Source organism: Coloeus monedula (genome assembly GCF_965178545.1).
Source record: "Coloeus monedula genome assembly, chromosome: 19".
Lineage (NCBI taxonomy): Eukaryota > Metazoa > Chordata > Aves > Passeriformes > Corvidae > Coloeus > Coloeus monedula.
This window is the reverse complement of record NC_138799.1, coordinates 5,392,784-5,414,117: the sequence shown is the minus strand read 5'-3', so window position 1 is coordinate 5,414,117 and position 21,334 is coordinate 5,392,784. Positions and strand designations below refer to the sequence as shown.

The window sequence follows — 21,334 nt, the reverse complement described above, 5'->3', positions numbered from 1 at the left end:
CACAGCTTTAGGGCTTCAGGCAGGAGCAACCCTTCACTATTGCTCAGAGCTCAGCAGCTGCACAGGGAGAAAGCAGGGCACACATTAATGGAAAACTTTTATTAGAAAAAAATCCTTCAATAGACTGTTTCCTTTCTTCCTCTCCTATTCTTGTAAGAAACATACTGTAGCTGAAACTTGCAAAATTCTGAAAAAAAGGTGACAGTTATTGTATAAAACTTACAAATCCCATTCCTACATGTGCTCAGGGACCTCTCCTGTCACAGGCTGCCCCATGGCAGGTATTCCTGGCTGTAAGAGAGGCTGTGTGCATGCAGGTGCAGCCAGCATGCTGGAAGGAGTCTGGGAAAAATAGCACTTGGTTGAGTTGTTTGTGAGGCCATGATGTGTTCTGTGACCTGTCACAGAGAACCACGTACAACCTGAGCTGGGAGATTTCTCCGCTGCCTCCCACAGCTCTGCTGGCTTTGGGGTGAAGCAAAATGTTCTCAGCCTAAACTGTGCTTTCCTTAACACTCATAGAAAATGCTGGTGTGAGCTAGAAGCCTCCCAAGCCCTTGGCTGGCAGCAGCCCAGTATTAAGACAAAATCAGTGGGAGAACTTGGTGGGTTAAATCTGCACTTTCCACTGCTCTGAACCTCCAAAGTCAGACCAGCACCGGCTGCATCTGACTTTGTGTAGGTGTACAGGTGTACTAGGTGTACAGAGGCTCTAGCCAGTATAAATCCTATTTACAGGAAGTGCTAAAAAATTAATGTGAAAAATTCCAACTTGGTATGAAGCTTGCTGGTGAAGGTGCTGGGGACTCCCTTTCTCTGCCGCGGGAGTTAATCCGTCACTTCGCTGTAATAATATTTCTGGGCAGCGTCCGTCATCTTCCAGTCAGCAGCCCGGAACTCGATGATCTCCAGCAGCAGGAGCTGGGACAGGGAGCTGAGCCCCTCCTGCAGAAGGAAGCCATCTCGGAGGAGGGAGAAGAGCTCATCCATCCGCTGGGAATTCATCTTCTCCAGCTGCTCACCGATGCGGTGGAGCTGCAGGACCAAGCAGTCCACCTTCAGAAGGAAGAGCAGATGGCTGAACACAAAGCAATGGAGGCTCCTCTGCACCCCCTGGGCTGTGCTTTTTACAGGTCCTTGGCAGGACAACAGGCACATTGGCAGGACAACAGGCACATCAGCAGCTCTTCCCTGCACTCACCTCCTCCTCCTTCTGCAGGCTGTCGGGCTGTGCCAGCCGGAACAGGCAGTCATACACAGGGTTCACCAGAGCCATCATGGGCATGTTGTTCACCTGCAAGGAGAAGGAACATCATCAGCCTGGAGCCAGAGAAGAGTCTGCAGCTATTTTAAATAGTTATTCCCTTGCTGCACTCCAAAGGAGAATGGAGCAGGATTTAGCTGTGCTGTATTAGTGGGATTTACATCAGAGATCAGACATTTGAGTCTCCAGGAAGCAGAGGAGCTGAACAAATGATGTAAAAAACATCTATTTTTAAATGTAAGCAGGTAGTCGTGGGAAATATACCTGTTCCAACAGTATTTTTCCTGCCTGCAGCTCTACTTGCATCATTTTTACATCTACTCCAAGCAGGAATTCAAAGTTCACACACTGCACAAAGGCCTGAAGGCAAACTCCGTCAGCAAACTCCACGGCAACTAAACCAGTGCAATCTGGGACATCTGGGAGCAGGCAAATTGGGATTTCAAACACCAGGTACAAAATGAGGAAGCTGAGACTTTGTGACTGTTCCTGAAGACTTCCTCTGCTTCTCCAAGCCTGTAGGTAGCACGAGCCCTGACAGCATCCTTGTGCGGAGAACCAGCTCTGGCCCCCATGGCCCTGGGGCTCTGTACAACATGCACCCAACACTCCTGCCCTGGTATCCTGGGATGCCCAGGCCCTTCTGGCACTCCAGGCAGCAGCAGCTGGGTGCTCCTGCTCCAGCTCCTCACCCTCAGGTAGTCGAAGATGTTGCAGATGAAGGTGACGTAGCAGATCCAGGCCTGGAGTGAGCGGGTGCGCAGCTCCTCCCTGTCCTTGTACTCCTGCTGCAGCCGGTTCAGCAGGCTCCTCCGGAAGATGCTCTGGCCAACTTGTTTGCTCTCTGCCTATGAGCCCACAAAAGCAGGATGGAGGGATGAAACAGGGCTGCCAGAGGGGCAGGGGGATGCAGAACCACACAGATACCCTGCTGTGATTCCCGGAGAGGCAGAAAAGCTGCAACTCGCTGCCTGTGCCAGCCCACTGCTCCTCTGGATGCTGCCACTGTATGGGGCAAGTGGGAAGAGAGGAGAGGAGAGAAGAGGGAGAGGGAGAGGAGAGATGGCCAAGGGGTCAGAGCACGTGGCTGGGGCAAAGCCCTTCCTGGCCCAGCCCAGGGACAACCCACACAACACAGCCCAGGTGTTTCGCTGTCCAGACACGAGCTCTCACCTGGATGATGGTGTAACAGATGCGCCCAGCCTCCTTGCTGAACACACAGTCTTTGAGGGACTGGTCCACTATAATGTTGGCCACTTTCTCCAGGTCCACATTACTGGGGTCTGCAGAGAAGAGAAATACTGTCAGGACGCAGCCCTCTTCGGCCTCTGATTGCTCTGGGGTACCTGGAAAGCAACCAAGGTCTGTGCAGGGCCCAGTACAGTCACGTTAAATGGTGCAGAAACTGTGCGTGGCAGAGGAGCTCATAAAAACCTGCTGACCTTTGAGGGCTGTTTTCAGCAGCTTCTGAGTCTCGGAGTCGAAGGACTGTATTTTGTACTCTTCTTTGCCCGTTTCCCCCATGACTGGTTTCCTCCAAGGGCAAGAGTCAGGGCAATGGATGAGCTAGTGACAGTCCCTGGGGAGGGAGCACACAGAGCTTAGCTGGACAGAGGCAAAGCTTCACCCATTTGCCATTCCGCAAATCCCAGGTAGTGCTGGAGCACAGGCTGTTTCCTGACAGCTCCCCACCCCAAGGAAACTCCTCTTTTATAAGGGCACCACCTCCAGCCCTAGATCCAGGCAAATCCTCATTCCCACATCTTATAAAGCCCTGTTTCCTACCAGCTGATGATAGAACTTCATCTTCAGAGTCTTTATATTTTTCTGATATATGTTACAGGCAAAGCAGACCCAAAATATACCTATCTCACCTCAGAATATTTCCCTGTGGCTGTATCACAGGGAAGCACACACTGCTCCCTTGGGCCTTTGAAACACCAATTCAGCTGCTTTCTTACAAAAATCTGGCAAGAATCAAAGCCAGCACAAAAGCATCCAACACATGCTCACCAGAGCACCTCTCCTGCACCAGAGCCAGGCTCCCTCAGTTCCCAGCACAGCACAGCAAACTCAGCAGCCAAATCCCCAACAGCAACAGCTCCCATCTCATTCCTCTGCAGTCAAGCACTGCTCTGCAGCACCAACAGTGCTCCTAACTAGTCTCTAAATTGATTTTCTTCTGCTTCATGACACAATGAAGACAGCAAGAGGGTACGCACGGCACAGAGAGAAACGGCTTGCTCACACAGGATCTGCTGGATGGAAATGCAGGGCTGACCAGACCGACAGCACAAACACGAGAAGGCAATCGGCCAAATGAGTTTTGCCAGCTCGTCGAAATTCCTCGGCCATTACTCACCCCTTTCTGCAAACAGGTCCCTACCCAGATCAAAGCCCAAGAGCCTTTAGGGGCATGGGACAGGTACAGTGGGCAGACCCTTCACACACAGCACAACAGTTACTCACAGCAGAGAGCAGCCATGGGGGTGACCACCTGCCGACACTGCTCTCGCAGTCAAAGCTCTCACCTACCCTGGGACCGGCACACGGGTTTCTTTCCCAGGTGGATTCACAAGCAGCTGGGTGCCCTCCGTGCCATGCCTAGTTGGCAAACACGTTGCTAGCCGACCTCTCGTCTCTCTGCATCTGGACTCATGCCATGCTGCACTGCCAGTGGAGCAGCCCGACATCACCAGCAGCCCCGTGTCCCACCGGCAGCATCTCCACGCAGAAGGAACCTGGCGAGAGCTCAGTGCCTCACGCAGCACAGCGGGAAGCGCCCGAGCCCGTCTGGCAGCGTCTGTACCGCCGCTGCCCAGCCCGTCTCCCGAAGCTTCCGTCCCCACGGCTCCCTGGGATGGCCACGGCTGCTTTGAACTGCTGTGCCAAATAACCCTGCCTAGAGCAAACCACAGCGTGTGAACACCGAGCCAGCCAGGTCTCGTCAGCACTAGAGACCCTGCTGCCAGCACCTCCTCGTCTGAAGGGCTGGTAGCAGTGGATGACATGGGGCACCTGTAGGCACCGACTGCTCCTCTGCCACTGGCCCCTGCTAAACGAGCCGCCCCGGGGACTGACACAATTGGGGTAGGCACCCTCAATGTGCCGGTGATCCATCAGCTCAAGTGCCAGGGCACCTATGACCCGCGGGGTCACACCTGGCCGTATGGGCTGGACAAGTCCTGACCACTACAAGGAGAGGGAGCAGTGCAGAGTCTCCTCTGCCACCCCATAGTATCTGCCCCAGGGGCTCTGCCAGCCCCCGGGACTCCCATCCCATCCCCGCCGAGCCGCACGTGGAACTTCCCAGCGCCGAGACGCCTCTTGCCCGGGGCAGCTGGACCACCGGAGCCCCCAGGAACCGCCGCCGCTGCCTCCCGTCGCTCCAGCCCCGCGGCTGGCACAAGCCCAAAGGCCACCGGACGGAGGGACAGGCGGATCCCGGGGAAAGCAGCCCCCGCGCTGCCCCGGGCCGGGCAGGGGGAGCCGGACGCAGCCCCACCGACCTGCCGGCCGCCCCCGCTGTGTCCTCCGGCCGCCGGGGCATCGCCGGCACCTCCCGAGCCCCGCGCCCTCCCGGCACGGCCCAGGTTTCCTCTTAGGTCATTTCCTCGCCCGAGCCGGGGGAGGGACGGGCCGGGACGGGCGGGGGAGTGGCGGCAGCTGCGGCAGCGCCACCGCCTGCGAGCGCCGGGGCACGGCGGGCTGAGCCCCGGGTACGGGCGGCTGCTCCTCGGGAAACTCCCGGGCTGCCCCGGGCACGGGCGGCTGCCCCTCCAGACACCCTCCCGCGCACGGCCGGCTGCCCCCCGTTCCCCTGGGCACCCCCAGGCACGGGCGGCTGCTCCCGGGTGCCTCCCCAGACACCCCCAGGGCACGGCCGCTGCTTTTCCGACTCTCCCCCCCACCACCCCGGCAGGTCGCGGGCAGCACTCACCCCTCTGTCCCGGTCCCCCGCGGGGCTGTCCCGGCGCTCTACGGGTGATAACGGCGTGAATTCCGCCCTTCTCTCCGGGCCAGGGCAGGCTGCAGCCGAGTGGTATTAAAAAATGAGTAGAAAAAAGTCAGGAAAGGGGAGATGCACTAAACCAACGCACTGCAGCAAGAGCTGAGTATGGTATAACACACTTCACGTTTTTCCTCTCAAATCTCAACCATTTCACGAGGGAAGACCCCGCAGGGGGTGAAGCCTTCACAGCAGAGCAGCCAGGCTGCTGAAACCAGAGAATGGCTGAGGGAACACAGAACGATTTGGGAACATTCTTGCTAGCACTGCATGGCCTGGCTGAATACAAAGCCTGAACTCACCCACCGAGGGTGTGAGGCTCAGAACTGGCCACCACAGTTCCAAAAGCCCCTCCAGGACACAGCAGTGGGACTGGGCTGCACAAATCCCCCTTGGCCGATCCCTTTTGGTGCAGTTCTCAACAGCGATACCCAACACAGAGGGTACCGTTCTGCCTACTGCTGAGGAGCATCCACAAGCAGGCGGTGGGAAGGGAAATCCAAAGGGCTCCTGTTGCCCCACGCTCTGGGCCCTGATTATCCTTCCCTTCAGGAAGGCCACGTTGTTCCTGCGGGGTCCAGCATAGGCACAAAGAGGATAGGAATAAACCAACTCTAGCCAGACATGTACATAACAAAATATTTAATGTACCTTGTCTCAAAGGTAGGCACACACTGTGCGTGTTGTGCTCGGACGCTTTCAGGAAACAGCAGCTGCAAAATATCCACTCAGGCAACACAGCAAAATGCCACAGTTACAGTTTCTACATCACAAGAGAAACTTAAATCCAAATTAAATACGATCCATTCCAGTCCCGACTGTAAAACATTAATTTCTTGTCAAAAATGTTGCTGTGCAGCTCTGGATGAGCATCCTGAGAGTGGGACTGTCCTAGGAAGTCGGTGAGGCAGCCAGCACTGCAGGAAGCAGCACGTTCCTCGCAGATCTTGTGCGTCCGAGGCCGGCTCAGTGCTGTGGTGGAGCTGCAAACAACCACGGCACAACTCCTCGCCTGTGCTCTGCCTGCTAAGGAGCTTTTGGACGTTCTGATGGTAAAAGGCACTAGAAGAAAACAAACGCAACTGCTGAGCAGCTTGTGAGGTGAACTGCAGGCAAATCCCTGGTGATAGGATTAGCTTGGAAAGAAATCCCAATGGCCAAAACTGGCCAAGTCTCACAGCGAGGCACTTGCTGCGTTGAGTCACTTCACACTAAACGGGAGGGTGCAGCTTCCAAGAGCAAATCTGTGCCAGCACATGGGAGAACAAGGTGACCACAGATCTCTCACATCTCCTGCTCCTCTAATTGTAAGAAATTTAGCTCCTAACAGCGTGCATTTTGGCAGAGCAGCATGACAAATAAGACCTGTCCTCCTAGTGCTTCATTCAGCCTCAATCCCGCAGAGAAAACAACATTCCTCTTAAGAGTGCTTTCCCCAGCAAAGTGCACATGAGAAATCTGTGAGGGACAGGTGCAGCTGATCAGAGGTGAGTGATGAAGTGACTGTTGGATGCAGCTCCTAATATTGTTGAGGTTTTCATGTCTTTCTCCCTCTCACTGGAAGCCCAGATGCCTTTATGGACCTGCAATATTTGTGACTCGCAGCCCAAAGTCCTCCGACCAGAGAGTGTCTCTTCCACAGCCTGGGCCAGACAGACACAACTTGAACTCCGGCTGTGCCATCTGTTGGGTGGAGGCAAGCTCAGTTAATGCAGAGTGGAGGAAAAAACTACCCCAGAGAGGAAAAGCTGCTCCATACTCTCCAGCGCTACCCTCTCTGTGGAGCAGCCAAGCTGCCCATGCCGGCATCACCCCAAACTCCACAGAAGCCTCGAGGAACGTCATCTTAGCAGAGCACAGATCTTCCTGTTCTTTCCCACTGCTGAGTTCCCAACCAGTTTCTCCCTATTTAGTGCAGTTTAACAGCAGGTCTTTGACATAAAGTGGAAAACAAGTCTTGCAATGTTTAGACAGGACGGACGAGTCCCCATTTCCTAAGGAAGCCTAGGTCAGCACTGAACATTTTCTGCTGTGGCCTGTCCCTGCTAACCATGACGACATTCCTCTCACCAGCAACAAAAGACAATAACAAACCCAACCTGTTTGTGTCTGTTTTGAAAGGAGACATTTCTCTCCCTCAGAAGGATGTCATGAGGCTGAGTTCATTACTCCTTATGATGTCTTTCCAACAGCAACAGGTGAACAATAAACAAAGGCTAAACATTGTTAAGAAGATTTTGAGGAATCTCAGCCTAAATAACACAGGAAAATGCCAATAGGATTGAGGTGCTTGGAGAAACTCACTCCACATTTTCTGCATTGTCTCCTCTAAACAAAACAGCCATTTTTAGAGTACATGCAGCTCTCTCTGCCTCTTTAAGACTCACATATTGTCCTCCTGCCTGACACCAACACTGCCCAATGAACTTAATTTTACGCAGCTCAGTCACCTGCAGTGAAACGGCCACTTTGTACTCCAAGATCTCAAACCCACAGCAGACACAAAGTTATTTGGCCTGGATTTGCAAGGAATTTCTCCAGATACCTCAGCCACCAGTGAAACAGCTGTTCTCTAAAAACAGCCTCTCACAATAGCTCAGGATAAGTGAGCAATGCTGATATGCTCAAAATCGCCAGGAGAAGTTGCGTCAACGGAATGGAATTGGTCACACTGGAATTTGGCCAGACCATTTGGGATTAACACCCTGAATACTGCAAAAGAGCTGGGAAAAGCTCTGTGTTAAGAGAAGAACCATCAAACCATCCTCCAAATAACTGCAGTGCTCTGCCTTATCCACCCCTCGCAGATGACTAACGTGCTTTTGTGGGCAGGGTTCAGAACTCTGCCTTCTACACAGTCCAACCACACCCTGCTAGGCTTGAAAAAACACAGAATAAAAGAGGAGGAAGAAAGTAATTTTCCTCTTTTCCACTGTTACATAAATCAGAGTTGTTGGTAGGTTGTTTTGTTGGGTTTTTTAACCTCTCATAGAACCTTTGAAACTCCAGAAAAAAAACACTTTTCCATCTCTAATTCAATCACCCATGTGAAACACCACACTCAGCCAACCAATTCCCATTTGATGTTCATTCCTTTCACTTCAGCAAATCTTGTCAAAACATTTTCATCTGCTAGCACCAGTATGGGACTGAGGTTCTGAAATACAGAAATACTTGCTAGACACAAACGTGCTCAAACGTGCTATATTAAATAAATAATAATAAAAATACTACTAGTTTCCACAGGACTTTCCCTTCATTATTTAGAGTAATTACTTCTTAACTCTATACAGCATTAGTTTACTCACTGCTTTGAAGCAAAGAACCCTGAAGTAAGAATTGGGTTTGTGCATTGAATCCCATCAGAGTGGGGCTCTTAATATGCAGGTTTGCTTGTAAAAAGTCTGAGTGAGGCACTGCAAACCTCTAAGATATGTATGGCCACACACCCAGGAAGTGAAATGGGAATTCAGGATACAATCAAGCTGACTGGAGTTAAAGGAAGAACAAGTCTGGTCCACAGCATGATCAGAGAAGATGCTGTGTTTAAGATGACAGAGAATGCACAGCCAGCAAGTGGTGACCAAGAAGCAGCAGCTGGCAGCAAAGGAAAGGAAAACTGAGGGTCTGTGTACTAACGTGGCTTTACCCGACTTCACAGCAGCAGGACAGAGTGACCTGTGCAACACTGAGACAAGAATCTGGTGCAAACAGCAGGCACAGAGCAAGGGAATAAAGCTGTGCAGATGCAGTGCTAGGAAGTGGTGTTTGGCTGGTTAAGCAGCACTAGGCTGGGCCAGGATCCCTGCTCTGGGATCCAGGGCGAGCTCAGGGATTCACCAGCTTTATGGGTGCCTTTCCAGAGCACAGGCCTTGCTAGGGAGTGGTCTGTTGGTTCCCTCTCTCCCCACTGAATGTGCACTGATATGAGAGGAAACAGAAGAAAAGTGCTCTGTTGAACAGCTTCCAGCCAAGCAGCTCAGTGTCTCCAGCAGAACTGCAGTCGCCTTCTCCTTCTGCTTGGTCCCAGGAGGTGATTCCCCACAGGCTGGGGGAGCTCTGACATTTCCAACACGCTCGTGACAGAGCAGGGCCATCAGTCTCCCCTCCTGAGGAGAACAGCAGGCAGCCACACACAACCCTTTCAGCCTTCCTTCCTCCTTGTGCTCTCGGGGCTCTTCAGGGCACACAGGAGGCTGCAGAACAGCTCATACCAAAAGAAGATGAGTCCAGTGGAGAAGGCAGCTTTCAGTAAGCTGGGAGAGAGGCCCTTGAAGAACCCACCTGGGCCCTCCTCTTGCATGATCTGCCTCATGCAGTCCAGGAGACCCCCGTACGTCCGTACCTGGGAGAGAAATGGCAACAAGGTTAAACAAGAAAACTTCAGGACAAATGGAAAAAACCACAAAGACCTCCAAACTATACCACAGAAACATTATCTTGACATGCAGCCTGGAGATGCCTTTCTGGATAATATTAAAACTAACTGAAAGTTTCAGAGACAGTTTAGAGAGAGCAGGATAGAGGAAATGTAGACATTTAGGGTCAGCAATGGTTTATGTACATCACTCATTGAATGGCTGTAAAACCTCTGCATGCAACAACAGCATGACTTTAAATTTATGGCACAGGTTTGTGAAGTCATTATTTCAGATTGTGCGGCTGCTGTTTTCTATCCCCTTCACTCTCTAAGAAGGGACAATTTTTGAGTTTTCTGACAGAAAGAAAACACAGTTACAGCACTTAGAAGTTTCCAAATTAGCTGTCTGCATGTCGTTGTGTTACACTGTGCAGTTTTAACATCTTGTGACACATCAATGCTAAGAACAAATTCTGTATCTCACTGCAAGAGGAAAAGCATCCAATGCAATGGGCTGAGACATCCAAATCCTGTTCCAGAATTTCTTACGGTACAGACTGATTTCCTTCTCAGATCCAAGGAATTTTAAGGAAAAGAGAAAATTTCCACGTTTCATGGAAAAAAAGAGAAAGTTCCTTGAAAGATCTGTATTTGTCTTCAAGTGTATTTCAAGGTGGTAACAATGGTGCTAGAGAACACCAGAGTATTTAATTAGCTTTGAATTTCAGGCCATTTTCATACATAAGACACATGCTGAACACTTGGTGCCTATTCCTTGCGCCAAAATATTAATTGCAGAAGAGGAGCCTGACAGCCAAGTGACCCCAGCACAGAGCCAGTGTCACCCTCTGCTAGTAATTTGGTTCTGGATCAGAAATACCAAGCTGCAACTAGAAAAGTAAAGTAAATCAAAACCCCCTTTGCCTGCCTGACTCACCCCCAGCTCCAAGACACAGTTGATGGAGAGGGATGACAAGCCAGAGCACAGGTATGTTGGACAGTGTCATAAAATAAACCCAGTATGTTCATGCATAAATTCACATTATTAACAAGACCAATGCTCAGTGGCAGCTCCCAACCCCAACATGAACTCAACAGGTACCACTGGTGGATTGTCACTGCATTCCAGTGCACTGGACTAGCTCCATTCTCAGGAAAATCCACCACTTCCAACATTTCTCACCTGCCCAAAGGCTGCCCGAGCGTCCTCAAAGCCACCCACTTGCAGTCGCTTTTTGACCACATCCAAAGGGTACGTGAGGGTTTTGCTGACGACTCCAGCACAGCTGCCACAAACAAGGTTTTTAACATTGCCTGAGAAGCAAAAAAGGAAAAGCAGAGCAATGAGGGAAAAGAGAGGATTAGCAGGGAATTCCGATTAAAGATCATACAAGGTAAGTTAAAAATCACTTTTCACAAGAAGTAAGGTCAAAAAAGTCCTTTGAAGTTACATCACCTCTTCTGCATAGTTTGGGCCAAAGAATCTCAAGCTCTATTTTTTCAGGCTTGCAGTGTCTGTTGGAATCAGAGGACCAGCTCCTCTTGGTCCATTACACTGACTAATGGTTTTGCTCTGCTCAAAAAACCCCAATCTCCAGTCACCAGACAACTTGCTGACAGTGGATGGAAAAGTTTTCATGCCCCGCCCCAGTAAAAGCCTGATCACTGGAAATCTTGCACCCCTGACTGCTCAGGCTGATTTATTCTGGATTGGAATGTCACAAGCTGACACTGCCTGATGATTTCAGAGGCTTGTGGGAAAGGAGTTCTGTATTAGACTCTTTCCTGATAAACACGAGCTCCCAGCACAAAACCACCATCAGCCTCTGCCACCTAAAATTAAATATGCAGACACAATATTGAAAAGTCTAGTTCCTCTGCTGAAGAGATTCCATTGAGGAACAAAGCCACGCTGCTGCTGCATCCCTCTCTCTCAAAGAGGCACAGGTATCTAGAACTGCCAAGATGACAGGTTGCATCAGGATGAGGTTCTCTTGCAATGGAGCTAGAAACCAACATAAAAACATCAAATCAAGAGCCTAGCAGCTTTAAAGAAGACTAAATAAATCCTCTTCTCTAATAGCTGTGCTGGAATTTGCAGGCAGATTTACTAAGGAAATCCAAGAATCCTGTCCCCACAGCACTAATGAAACAGAGAAGGGTTATGCCAGCACTGTCTTCCCACAGTATCAGTAACATGACACTGCTCAAGAAAGAGCACCTGGCCTGTGACACTTCACTCTCCCATCCACCCACTTCCATCACGGTTATTCCACAATGGAAGCTGTTTGTGAACTCCACTGGACTTAATGTGGCATTTCGGTGCAGAGCTAAGAAGGAGAGGTGGGAAATTGAGATACTTTTCAGATGTTGCACCAAAAAACGTGAAAGGACTAACAGAGCTTACATCAGTCACACAAACCAGCAATCATCCTCTTTCTCTCCTGACTGCAGCCATCACTGTCCCAAGTTCCTACCTCCATTCTTTCCTTCAGCTGGAATCACACATTTGGAAAACTGCTGCAGGATGTTGTAGAAGAAGAACTGGAGACCAGCATATGGGAAGATAGCAACGAGTGTGGGGGTCAAACCTCTGTAGAAAGTCCGAGGCCCTTCTGTCTGGTACATGGTCACCACTGCATGGCGAAGGTTGCGGTAGATCTGGACAACAAGGAAGAGGCTGAGTGACTCTCCAGTGAACTTAAAACCAGCAAAACAAAGGTCAGGTCATTTCCCAGCAATGGGTATAGGAATTTCCCACTGCCCAAAATACAACTGACTGTCCTCAGCACAAAGTGATGAGCAAGGTGATCTTCCACACCCTCAGTGTTCTGTGCTAAGCCCTTGTGACTTACAAGAAATAAGGCACAGAGCTGAGTCCTGAGACCAGCTACATCACAGACAGGATTATTTTTCTTTTAACAGTACTTAACTCCTGCAACACAGTTCATATACAGGCAAAGTACAGAAATGGCTCTGGTAAAAATCGATCTCATTATTACAGACCTATTTAGCACAGAGACCAATTTTTGTGTAAATAAGAACATGAAGCACAGGTGAAAGGTGACTGGTTTCAAGTATCATCCCCATCATTATCTAAACATGACTCTCTGCATGTGGAAAGTTTCAAAAATGCAATGTTCAACACCCTGGGGAGTGGGTTCTATAAAAGGTCAACAGCGAAAGCAAAACTGAGTTATCCTGTTAAGGATAGTTTCTCCTTTCTGGATCACCTGTCAGGATCAGAAGCAGCAAAACACAATTAGGAAAGCTGTGTCAACAGCACAGAGGATAACTGGGCAACAGTGCAAACACTGCCCGTAACAGCACCTGCTCCTTCATTTTAACCCACATGCTGCATGTACTTTCAAACCTCCTGCATCTTCAGACCCGTGAAATATTGCCACTGCTATGGATGACAATTCCAACACGAATGCTAAGCCTCACCTTTGGCTCACCCTGGGCAGCAAAGCGGGTGCGCAGCATGTCCACAGGCTGGACTGCGACCGTGGCTGTGCAGGCAGCCAGGCCCCCGCACACCAGGTGCACCAAGGAGTCGCGGGCGTTGAAGGAAGTGACGTTGTGCACCAGCTCTGTCAGGCTCTCAAACACCATGAACTTGCAGAAACAAACGCACACTGGTCAGGAAGCCGATCCTTACGACTCACAGAGGTCTCCCACTCCTCTTTCATTTCACCAAGAGCTCCACCCCCCCACTTGTTACCACCTTCTCTGTCCTTCAAAAGTCCTCCCCAACCTGCAACGTGTAAAAATCACTAAGCAGCCCGGGGAATGCTTGGGATACTCTAGTGTCTAACACTTCTGATAATTCTTGCATTTAGAATCGTGAAAAACTCATTTTAATGTTCTATGTATCCAGAAGAGTGTTCACCATGTCACAAATATGCAGTCCTTTACCCTTTCAGCCACTGCTCCTAAAACTGTTGTTAATGTTTACAAATTAAGCATAACAATGCTGTGTAAAACACCCTCATCAGCTTCACTAATTTTTTCCTAACAAGCCCTGACCAGAAGCAAAATACTGCCCAGGCCTGGGGCATGAACAGCTAAGCCAAGTGTCAGGAGCAGAGAAGGTTTATCTACGATACCAGATACAGACAGAGTTCAGTTTGCTCTCGCCATGCTCCAGTCTGTTCAGCAATCTCAGGAATATTAACTTAGGAATTATACACCAGTTTTAGACAGCTACACATCCTTCCCACTCCTGAACACAGCCGGTCTGAGGGAGCAGAGCAGCGTCCTGTGTACATACACTTTGCCCAGGTGATGCCTGGTCGCCTCACCTGGACGGCTCCAAAGCCAACAGAAAGGAACTGAGCGGGAACATGGCCCTTCCAGAAGGCTGTCAAGCCCTCCTCCCGCAAGATGCGCTGCACAGCTTGCAGGATGCCATGGTACTTGGCTGCGGGGTTTCTGGAGGAGAGCTGCTCGATCTGGAGCTGGAGGAAACGGAAGAAAATATTTTCAATGTCACCCTTCAATATTGGTTCAAGCGTCCAGTTCAGGAATTCACAACCCTGTCAGCCAGCCAATGCTAAGGGATGACATTCTACCCTCCCACAGAATCACAGTCAAGATCTGACTGGGATGTTATTTATGAAGGGCTCTAAAAGAATAAAAACATCCATGAACACAAAGAAACAGGAGGGATGATGGTGAAATTCAGTCAGATAGTGGAAGTCATTCACAAAAACAGAGAAAGAAAGCGAACTATGAGAAACACAATATTCCATTCCCACACAAGTTAAGTTATATAAATAGAAGTGGTGGACACAAGATAGCCCTAATTCCTTGCATAACCTGTTCACAACGTAGGTGAAGGCTGACGAGCGGATTTAGTGTTCTCTGGCTGCACAAGTGACCTGTTCACCCAGGACATGATCAGCTCTGCTCCCTGACAGGCTCATTCATCCTTGCCCCAGGGCACGCCGCGAGTGAAGTACCTGAAAGCGGATCTTGAGGACATCCAAGGGGCTGACAAGGACCCGAGTGACCAAGCCAGACGCTGATCCTGCTGCAGCCGCTTCCGCCGTAGACACGCACTTGGCTTCGGGGTCGTAACCCACCATGCCTGCCGGCTGTCCTCAGCCTGGGCAGGGGCGCAGGGGCAGTGATTCCCCCCACACCGAGCCGACAGCCTCTCCCCCCTCACAGAGCCCCCATCCCACAGACCCCTCACGCCAAGGCCCACAGCCCCCTCCTCACTGCAAACCCCCTCCTCACTCCATGGGGCACACAGACGCCCCTCTCCACCACTCCCTCTGCCCCGCAGCTGCCGGCCCCGCCCGTGGCAGCCACCGGCGGGGAGTCCAAGCCGGGCCCGGCGGGACCGGGGGTGTCCAGCCCTGGGCCGCCCCGCGCCGCGCCGCCTCACCCGCTGCCGCCAGCTCGGCACTGCGCCTGCGTGCCGCGGGGGCAGCTGGGAGATGTAGTCCCGGGAACAGCGCCCGCGCCGGCCCCGCCCGGAGTCCGCAACACGCGCGGGATGGGGCGTTCACAGAACCACGGGATCTACGGCGCTGGAAAAGACCCGAGACCATGGAGTCCAGCCTGTGATCCAACACCACCTTGCCAGCCAGACCATGGCACTGAGTGCCACATCCAGTCTTTCCTTAGACACCTCCAGGGACGGTGACACCGCCCCGGGCCGCCCGTTTCAATGTCTAATCACCCTTTCCATGAAGAAATTCCTCCTGATCTCCAACCTAAAGTTCCCCTGGTGCATCTTAACATTATGTCCTCCTGTCACTTGTTACCTGGGAGAAGAGCCCGACTCCCATCTGGCTGCACCCTCTTGTCAGGGAGTTGTAGAGAGCAAGGTCACCTTGATCTTCCCTTCTCCAGGTTAAACAACCCCAGCTCCCTCAGCCACTCATCACACTTGTGATCCAGACCCTTCCCCAGCTCTGTTGCCCTTCTCTGGTCCTGCGAGAGGGGAAGGTCAGCACATGGCACACACAGCCCTCAGCACTGCTCCCACCAACCACCACAGACCAACAAACCTCTTGTCCCTATGGCACAGGGGAAGCAAGAGTCTAAGCAACCCAAGGTACAGTAATTCACCACTTCGAGCAACATGTTGTGCTACAGCATTCCAAAAAAAGCTGAGCACTTCAAGCCACACCGTGAATTTTCCAGTGACTTCTGGCACAAAAAAAGAGAAAGAACTAATCATAGGAATATCCAGGCATTTCCACCATGACATCATCAGTATTTAAGCATAATAACTAAGAGCAACTGTTAAAAAACCACTCAAAACTCCCATGTGGGCCTTTTCCTATTGTATGTTAAAATTGACTGTAGCATTCACGCCCACAGGCACTTTCTGACCACTTATAAAGGCTGGGGAAAAGCTGCAGAGAGCTGCCCACACACCTTGTTAGCACAACAGAGCCATTCTTCCTTCGGTAACAGAAGTGAAAACAATCTGCAGGGCCCTGATAGAGCAGAGCCAAAGCCACAACAGCCTGAGCCTGGCTGCTGTGCTTACATCAGCCCAACATCCACCTCCCCCTTTTAGCAAAAGGCTCCAGAAGTGTCTGAACTACAAGCTCAGTCATAACTCGGTCAGTTAACTGAAAATAACAGACAGATGCTCAAGTGAAGAATTCAATGTATATTTATTATTCACAGTTAATTACTATCTACCAAATGCTGCTGCAGAGTTAAAGGATTAAGTACATAGGCCTTTTTTTTTTATTTAAACACGGAATTTTTTTTTTAATATATATACACACACAAGACATATGTCTGCAAGGCTGCATGATATACACCAATTCCAAAATAAGGAAACAATCAAATGGTCCAGGTGTAGAATGCCATAGATTCCTTTTCCAATCACTTTACAAAGTGGGAAGAAAGTGAGTGACAGCTAGCAAGGAGAGGGGGAGAAAGTAATACTCTACAGGGTAGCTCTCTCTTTCATTTGCTGGAAAATTAAAGTGTAAGGCAGAGTCCATCTCATGAGTAAAACTTTTGTAACACTTAGTACAAAAAAAGGCACCCTCCAACAAAAGATTGCCCGTGCTGAGGCAGGGCGGGAGGAGATCTCCGCTGCAGGTTGGGAGGCGTTGGGGGGATGAAGGGATCCAGCCAAACGGCCACCGAGGGAAAAAAATGCAACTGAAGATTGGCACAGAGAGCGCTGCGGGCTGATTGCTTTCCTTCTGTCCAATTTAATGTCACACTGCTCTGGCGAGGAGCAAAGGGCCACCAGAAACGCCCCGGGGGTGCAGGGTGGGGAGAACAGTCACACACAGCCTGCTGTGAACGGGAGCGGGCGGGGAGCTACTTCAACAGGAACACTGACCTGAGGAAGGAGGAGAGACTGAAGAACGGGGATGCCAACTCCACTTCTCAAGAGCAACGACTGCAAATACTGCCTATCCAGGCCGAGGAGACAGGCTGATCACATGCATCACGTAGAAACATTCACTAAGAGCGTAAAGTTTTTTTCAAGCACTATTTCTTGAGGTTTCTCTGCATTATGAAGTTTTCCACCAAAGGAATGTACATTTTGTAGGACATCTCAGGCCTATTATTTCTCAAATTCCCCCCTTAACCCTCCCTCCCCAAAATATTCTTCCTCATTTTCCCTGACCATAACTTTCCCCTTTCTGTTACTTCTTCTGAGGCTCCTGGTTGCAGCTCTCCACCTCTGAGCAGCCTAAGTTGCCACTTGAATGCCTTGATTTTATCTTCCTTGGAATAAGGAAAGTTGAACAATAAGACAAATCTGAAGATTAAAGCTCCATCTCTGTTTGTAGATTTTTCTCAAGTGTCCATTGATAAAACCACCCTCCTTTGCCCCCTTCCCCCAAAGTATTTATTTACACATAGGCAGAAAAAAAAAACCCTCTGAAAAGCTCTGGACTGTCCTTTTAACTTAAAAAATAATAAAAAAGAAAATAAGGGAAAGGCACTATGGAAAAAATTACAGAATGTGCTCAACCGTACACCTTTAAGAAAAAACAAAAAAGCTGTCAGCACAGCATTAATAGACTTCAGTTGTATGTTGGAGTTTCTCAAAGCAGCTCTGTGACTCAAAAGAAAAAAACAGAACAAAAAGCCACACAACTCTTCTCCCTTCCTCTGTTTGGAAGCTGCTGAGCTTCAGAAGAAAGTGCCAAAGGAGAAGAGACAATAAAAATTAGATTAACACCTCATCTTTCCCAGGCGAGAAATGCTGAATGTTGAAGGCAAAAGCAGAGACTGATGATTTTTGTTTTTTTTTAAAGGCAGGACTGTAGATTTGGTTCTTCTCTCATGTCCCTTCATGTCAAATGAAGACCGTTTGCAGAGAGAGAAAATACCAGCAGAGTTTCTCCCTTTTCCTTTAACTGCATGGCTAGGACTTTATATGGCATTAAAACTTCATGCACTGATGGACAGAGGAGGAGGGGGAAACAAGAAGAGTTGTGGTGGTGAGACCTTAAGTGACCTTAAAACACTCATTTGCAACAAGAGTGAATAAAGGGGGATAACCCAGGAGCAGCTGAGGAAATTTGTTATTTTCATTTTTTTTCTCTCTCTCTCCTTTTTTTATTTCCTTTTTTTTTTTTCTTTAAGATAAGTTTTGGTGTGTAAGTTGAACTCTTCCCCCCCGCCCCTGAAGTTCCGTACTGAGGGAAGGAGGATCACCTCATGGTGAAAGGTGACTCTGGTTTTACCGCCGTGTGATTTTTAGGTCACTGGCTGCAGTTAGGCTCTGTATGTGTATTTACTGTTTCTCTGGTTTCCTTAAATAATCTCTAATATTTATCTCTAGATGTTCCGGTTCACTGGGGTCACGTAGTTGCGTGGGAACATGCCCGTCTGTCCACGGCACGCTCCCTTCCACCAGTTGGGGTCAGAATTGTCAAGGACTTGGATAAAGTCTCCACGATGGAAGCCCAGCTCTCCTTCCTCTTGGGGATCAAAATCAAACAGAGCCTGAACGTATGTTGGTTGCTGAAAGGGGAAAGAGAAACATACACACAGTGAGAATCACCCACGGCACTCCAGGCACCTGCTCCCGCAGGCAGGAGCTGCTCTTACACCACAGTTTAACAATAAACATTTGGGCTGTTCCCTTTCCCTACAAGCCAGCTGCCAACAGCTGCAACAAGGTGCTAAAACAGCAAAGCACAGGCTATAGAACACCTCAGAAAAAAGTCAAGCTTCTGTGAAAGAGATGAAATAGAGCAGATAATTCTGATGTTTTTCTAATATTTTTCATTCTGTGGCCTACTGTAAATCTGTGTTCTACTGCAATACAACAGTCTTGCTGCTTACTTGTCCTGTTTTCACCAACTGACAGCACAAATATTACCGATCTACACAAAGTTCCCCCTAAAAACTGGATGCTGATATTTTACACATTTTTCTTAACTCTTCTGTCACAGAACATTTTGCCTGGTCAGCAAGTCTTCCACTCTAAAGGAAAAGCTAACAGTTCATTTAAAATACATTTGCAGTCTTAAAACTGTGAGGCCAGGAAGGTCTCTTCATGGTTGTCCTTTTCAGCCAGCTGTTTTCTCACTCTGTTTATCCCCAACCTGGCAGTGCAGAGCCAGGTGCTGAGTTCAGACAAACTGTGACAAAGTTGCCTGTGGCACCTGCAGCAGCACCAATTCCACACCCCTTGTCTTCAGGCTAGAAACAGAATGCTGTATGAGGAAGCAAAAGGATTTATCCAGAACTGACAAAACATGCAGTTACATGAAATATAACAGTCTGATTGACCTGGGAAATGGAACAAAATAAAGAGTTGGATATACAAAAGCTACTCTGCTGGCACTTCACAACAGTTTTTGGAGTCTCTTCACACTGGCTAGATCCAAACCAGAGATACTCCATATGCTGTAACCACCTCTTCAGGAAAGGCCAGTACCAAAGCCTCACTGAGGGCTGCACTTCTGGCTATGATCAGGTATAAATCAGAACAGCATCACAGAATTGTTTAGGTTGAAAAGACCTCTAAAATCACCAAGTCCAACCATTAACTCAGCACTTTCCTATCCTTTCTGACTGTGCCCTATAACAGGAGTAAATCCATTTTTAATTCACAGCAATCAGATTACCTTCCTGCAACAGAATCCACGAACATTACAACAAGCCAAATGTTCAAGCAGCAACAATAGTTTTGCCTCAACTCAAGGGAGACCAGGAGTGCGGACAGGCTTTGCACAAGGATGCAGCTTATTTACCAGTATAATTTTGACTGCAGGATCTAAAGATACACTTACAAAGGTAAAAAAATGTCAGTCAGCTTCTTTCCATCCCTATCCATTCACTCTGAAATGCAATCCCACTTCAGGCTGTGGCTGCAACAGCCTGAACAGGGCACTCTGCAGGGACACTTCTCTTACCTGTGGCACCTGCTCAATGTCCCGGAGAAATATTTGCTGGTTCCTGGAGACAGATGTGGATCTGTGATAATCTACCAGCTCGTTCAAAGAATTGAACTTCACCACCCAAAGGAAATACTTGCCAGCCCCATCTCTAAGCACCTTGAAGTGCTGCACATCATTTCCAAACCTGTGTGGAAAGAATGAAGAACACAGAAGAGCACATTGTTAGCCACGGAGAACTCCTTTTGGGGTCATCAGCACAGAGTTTAGAACAAAAAGGTCCTTCAGGGCGCAGTGAAAACTGTCAATGACATTGATACCATAAATGTAATCCCACAGCTGGCATCACATGTACTTCTCAATGTATGTTACATATGCTGTCACCTGTGCTGCTGAAGATGGTGCAGAGAATCCCAAGGACAAATGCCATGGCCTTTGCAAGGTCACAGTAACACAGCTGCACCATGGTGCCTTCCACTTTACATCCCCAAACACAGGTTGCCACTCAAGCACAAGCACTTTGTTTTAGCTCTTGACACCCAACAGTTTCCTAACTGACTCGAGCCACTTTCAGTCTGTGCTACTCTTGCCATGATTCTCTGCTTCTCACAGTCCCAGTCCCTCCCTCCCACAGCACCACTGGGTACGTGCAACAATGCAATGCATAAGCACCACTCCCATTATAGGCAAATTCCTGGGAAAACACTGCCATGGGGAGCGTAGGATTGGCTCTTCTGGCAACCAGCATGGACTTGTGCAAAGGGCTCTCTTATGAAACAAAAGAACCTCTCTGGTCCTTAAAAAAAGAAACCCCAAAATAAAATTTAACAAAAAAAAACCCCTCAAGCCCCAAAATGTTCAAAGATGCTGCTGCACACATAAACCAGCAACTTCAATTCTGTGTTAACCATTTTTTCCAACAAACAGTGGCATTCAGTTGAAACTACATTTCCAACGGTTTTACTCTGAATAAAGAGGAACTCTGGAGAGGTCCACTGGGATTTTCCAGATGAATGGCACATTGGTATTTTTACTTCAGCCTAAAACACTGAAAACAGAAGACAACTGTTCCCCCTTGGCATACACGGCTCCTATACATCAGTGGGGAAAGCAGACACTGCTTTGAAACGACTCCTGGGTGCTGCCTCTGCTCTGCCTTCCTCAACCCGGGAGCTTCTCACTATTTCAAATCCTACAGACCACTGTTTAGGGAAAGGACTTTCCTAAATTATACACACAGTAAAAACCATCCAGCTGAGACATTACCACCAGATGGCAACACCAGGCTGAACAGGCAGGCCCAGCTATGCCACTGTAACTTCTGTTCCTTGAAGGAATGCACTTTCTGC

At 49.3% G+C, this 21,334-nt stretch overlaps 3 protein-coding genes across 4 annotated transcripts in view; all 3 read right to left on the bottom strand.

Moving 5' to 3' along the window:
- Window positions 1-84: 84 nt before the first annotated feature.
- MIF4GD (MIF4G domain containing) lies at window positions 85-4,863 on the bottom strand. Of its 2 annotated transcripts, none has more exons than XM_082294309.1 (6): window positions 4,774-4,863; window positions 2,707-2,843; window positions 2,438-2,610; window positions 1,957-2,112; window positions 1,202-1,294; window positions 85-1,056 (listed from the first exon to the last, which is right to left on the bottom strand). In XM_082294309.1, exons 2-6 carry the CDS (start codon window positions 2,786-2,788, stop codon window positions 829-831), a joined length of 732 nt encoding a protein of 243 aa, XP_082150435.1. In that variant the 5' UTR covers window positions 2,789-2,843; window positions 4,774-4,863; the 3' UTR covers window positions 85-828. The 2 variants fall into 2 exon arrangements, with proteins under 2 accessions (XP_082150435.1, XP_082150436.1); XM_082294310.1 differs by having other exon boundaries at window positions 2,438-2,547.
- A 995-nt stretch (window positions 4,864-5,858) lies between these two features.
- On the bottom strand, window positions 5,859-14,770 carry SLC25A19 (solute carrier family 25 member 19). Its single transcript, XM_082293846.1, has 6 exons — window positions 14,598-14,770; window positions 13,938-14,093; window positions 13,081-13,251; window positions 12,111-12,294; window positions 10,817-10,947; window positions 5,859-9,618 (listed from the first exon to the last, which is right to left on the bottom strand). Exons 1-6 carry the CDS (start codon window positions 14,721-14,723, stop codon window positions 9,418-9,420), a joined length of 969 nt encoding a protein of 322 aa, XP_082149972.1. The 5' UTR covers window positions 14,724-14,770; the 3' UTR covers window positions 5,859-9,417.
- Window positions 14,771-16,257: 1,487 nt separating this feature from the next.
- GRB2 (growth factor receptor bound protein 2) overlaps window positions 16,258-21,334 on the bottom strand; it is a 50,368-nt gene continuing 45,291 nt past the window's right edge. Inside the window, exons 5-6 of the mRNA XM_082293955.1 lie at window positions 20,004-20,172; window positions 16,258-18,603 (exon numbers count right to left, since the gene is read on the bottom strand). Coding sequence (XP_082150081.1) covers window positions 18,418-18,603; window positions 20,004-20,172 — 355 coding nt within the window. The 3' untranslated portion in view covers window positions 16,258-18,417. The remainder of the gene's footprint in view (window positions 18,604-20,003; window positions 20,173-21,334) is intronic.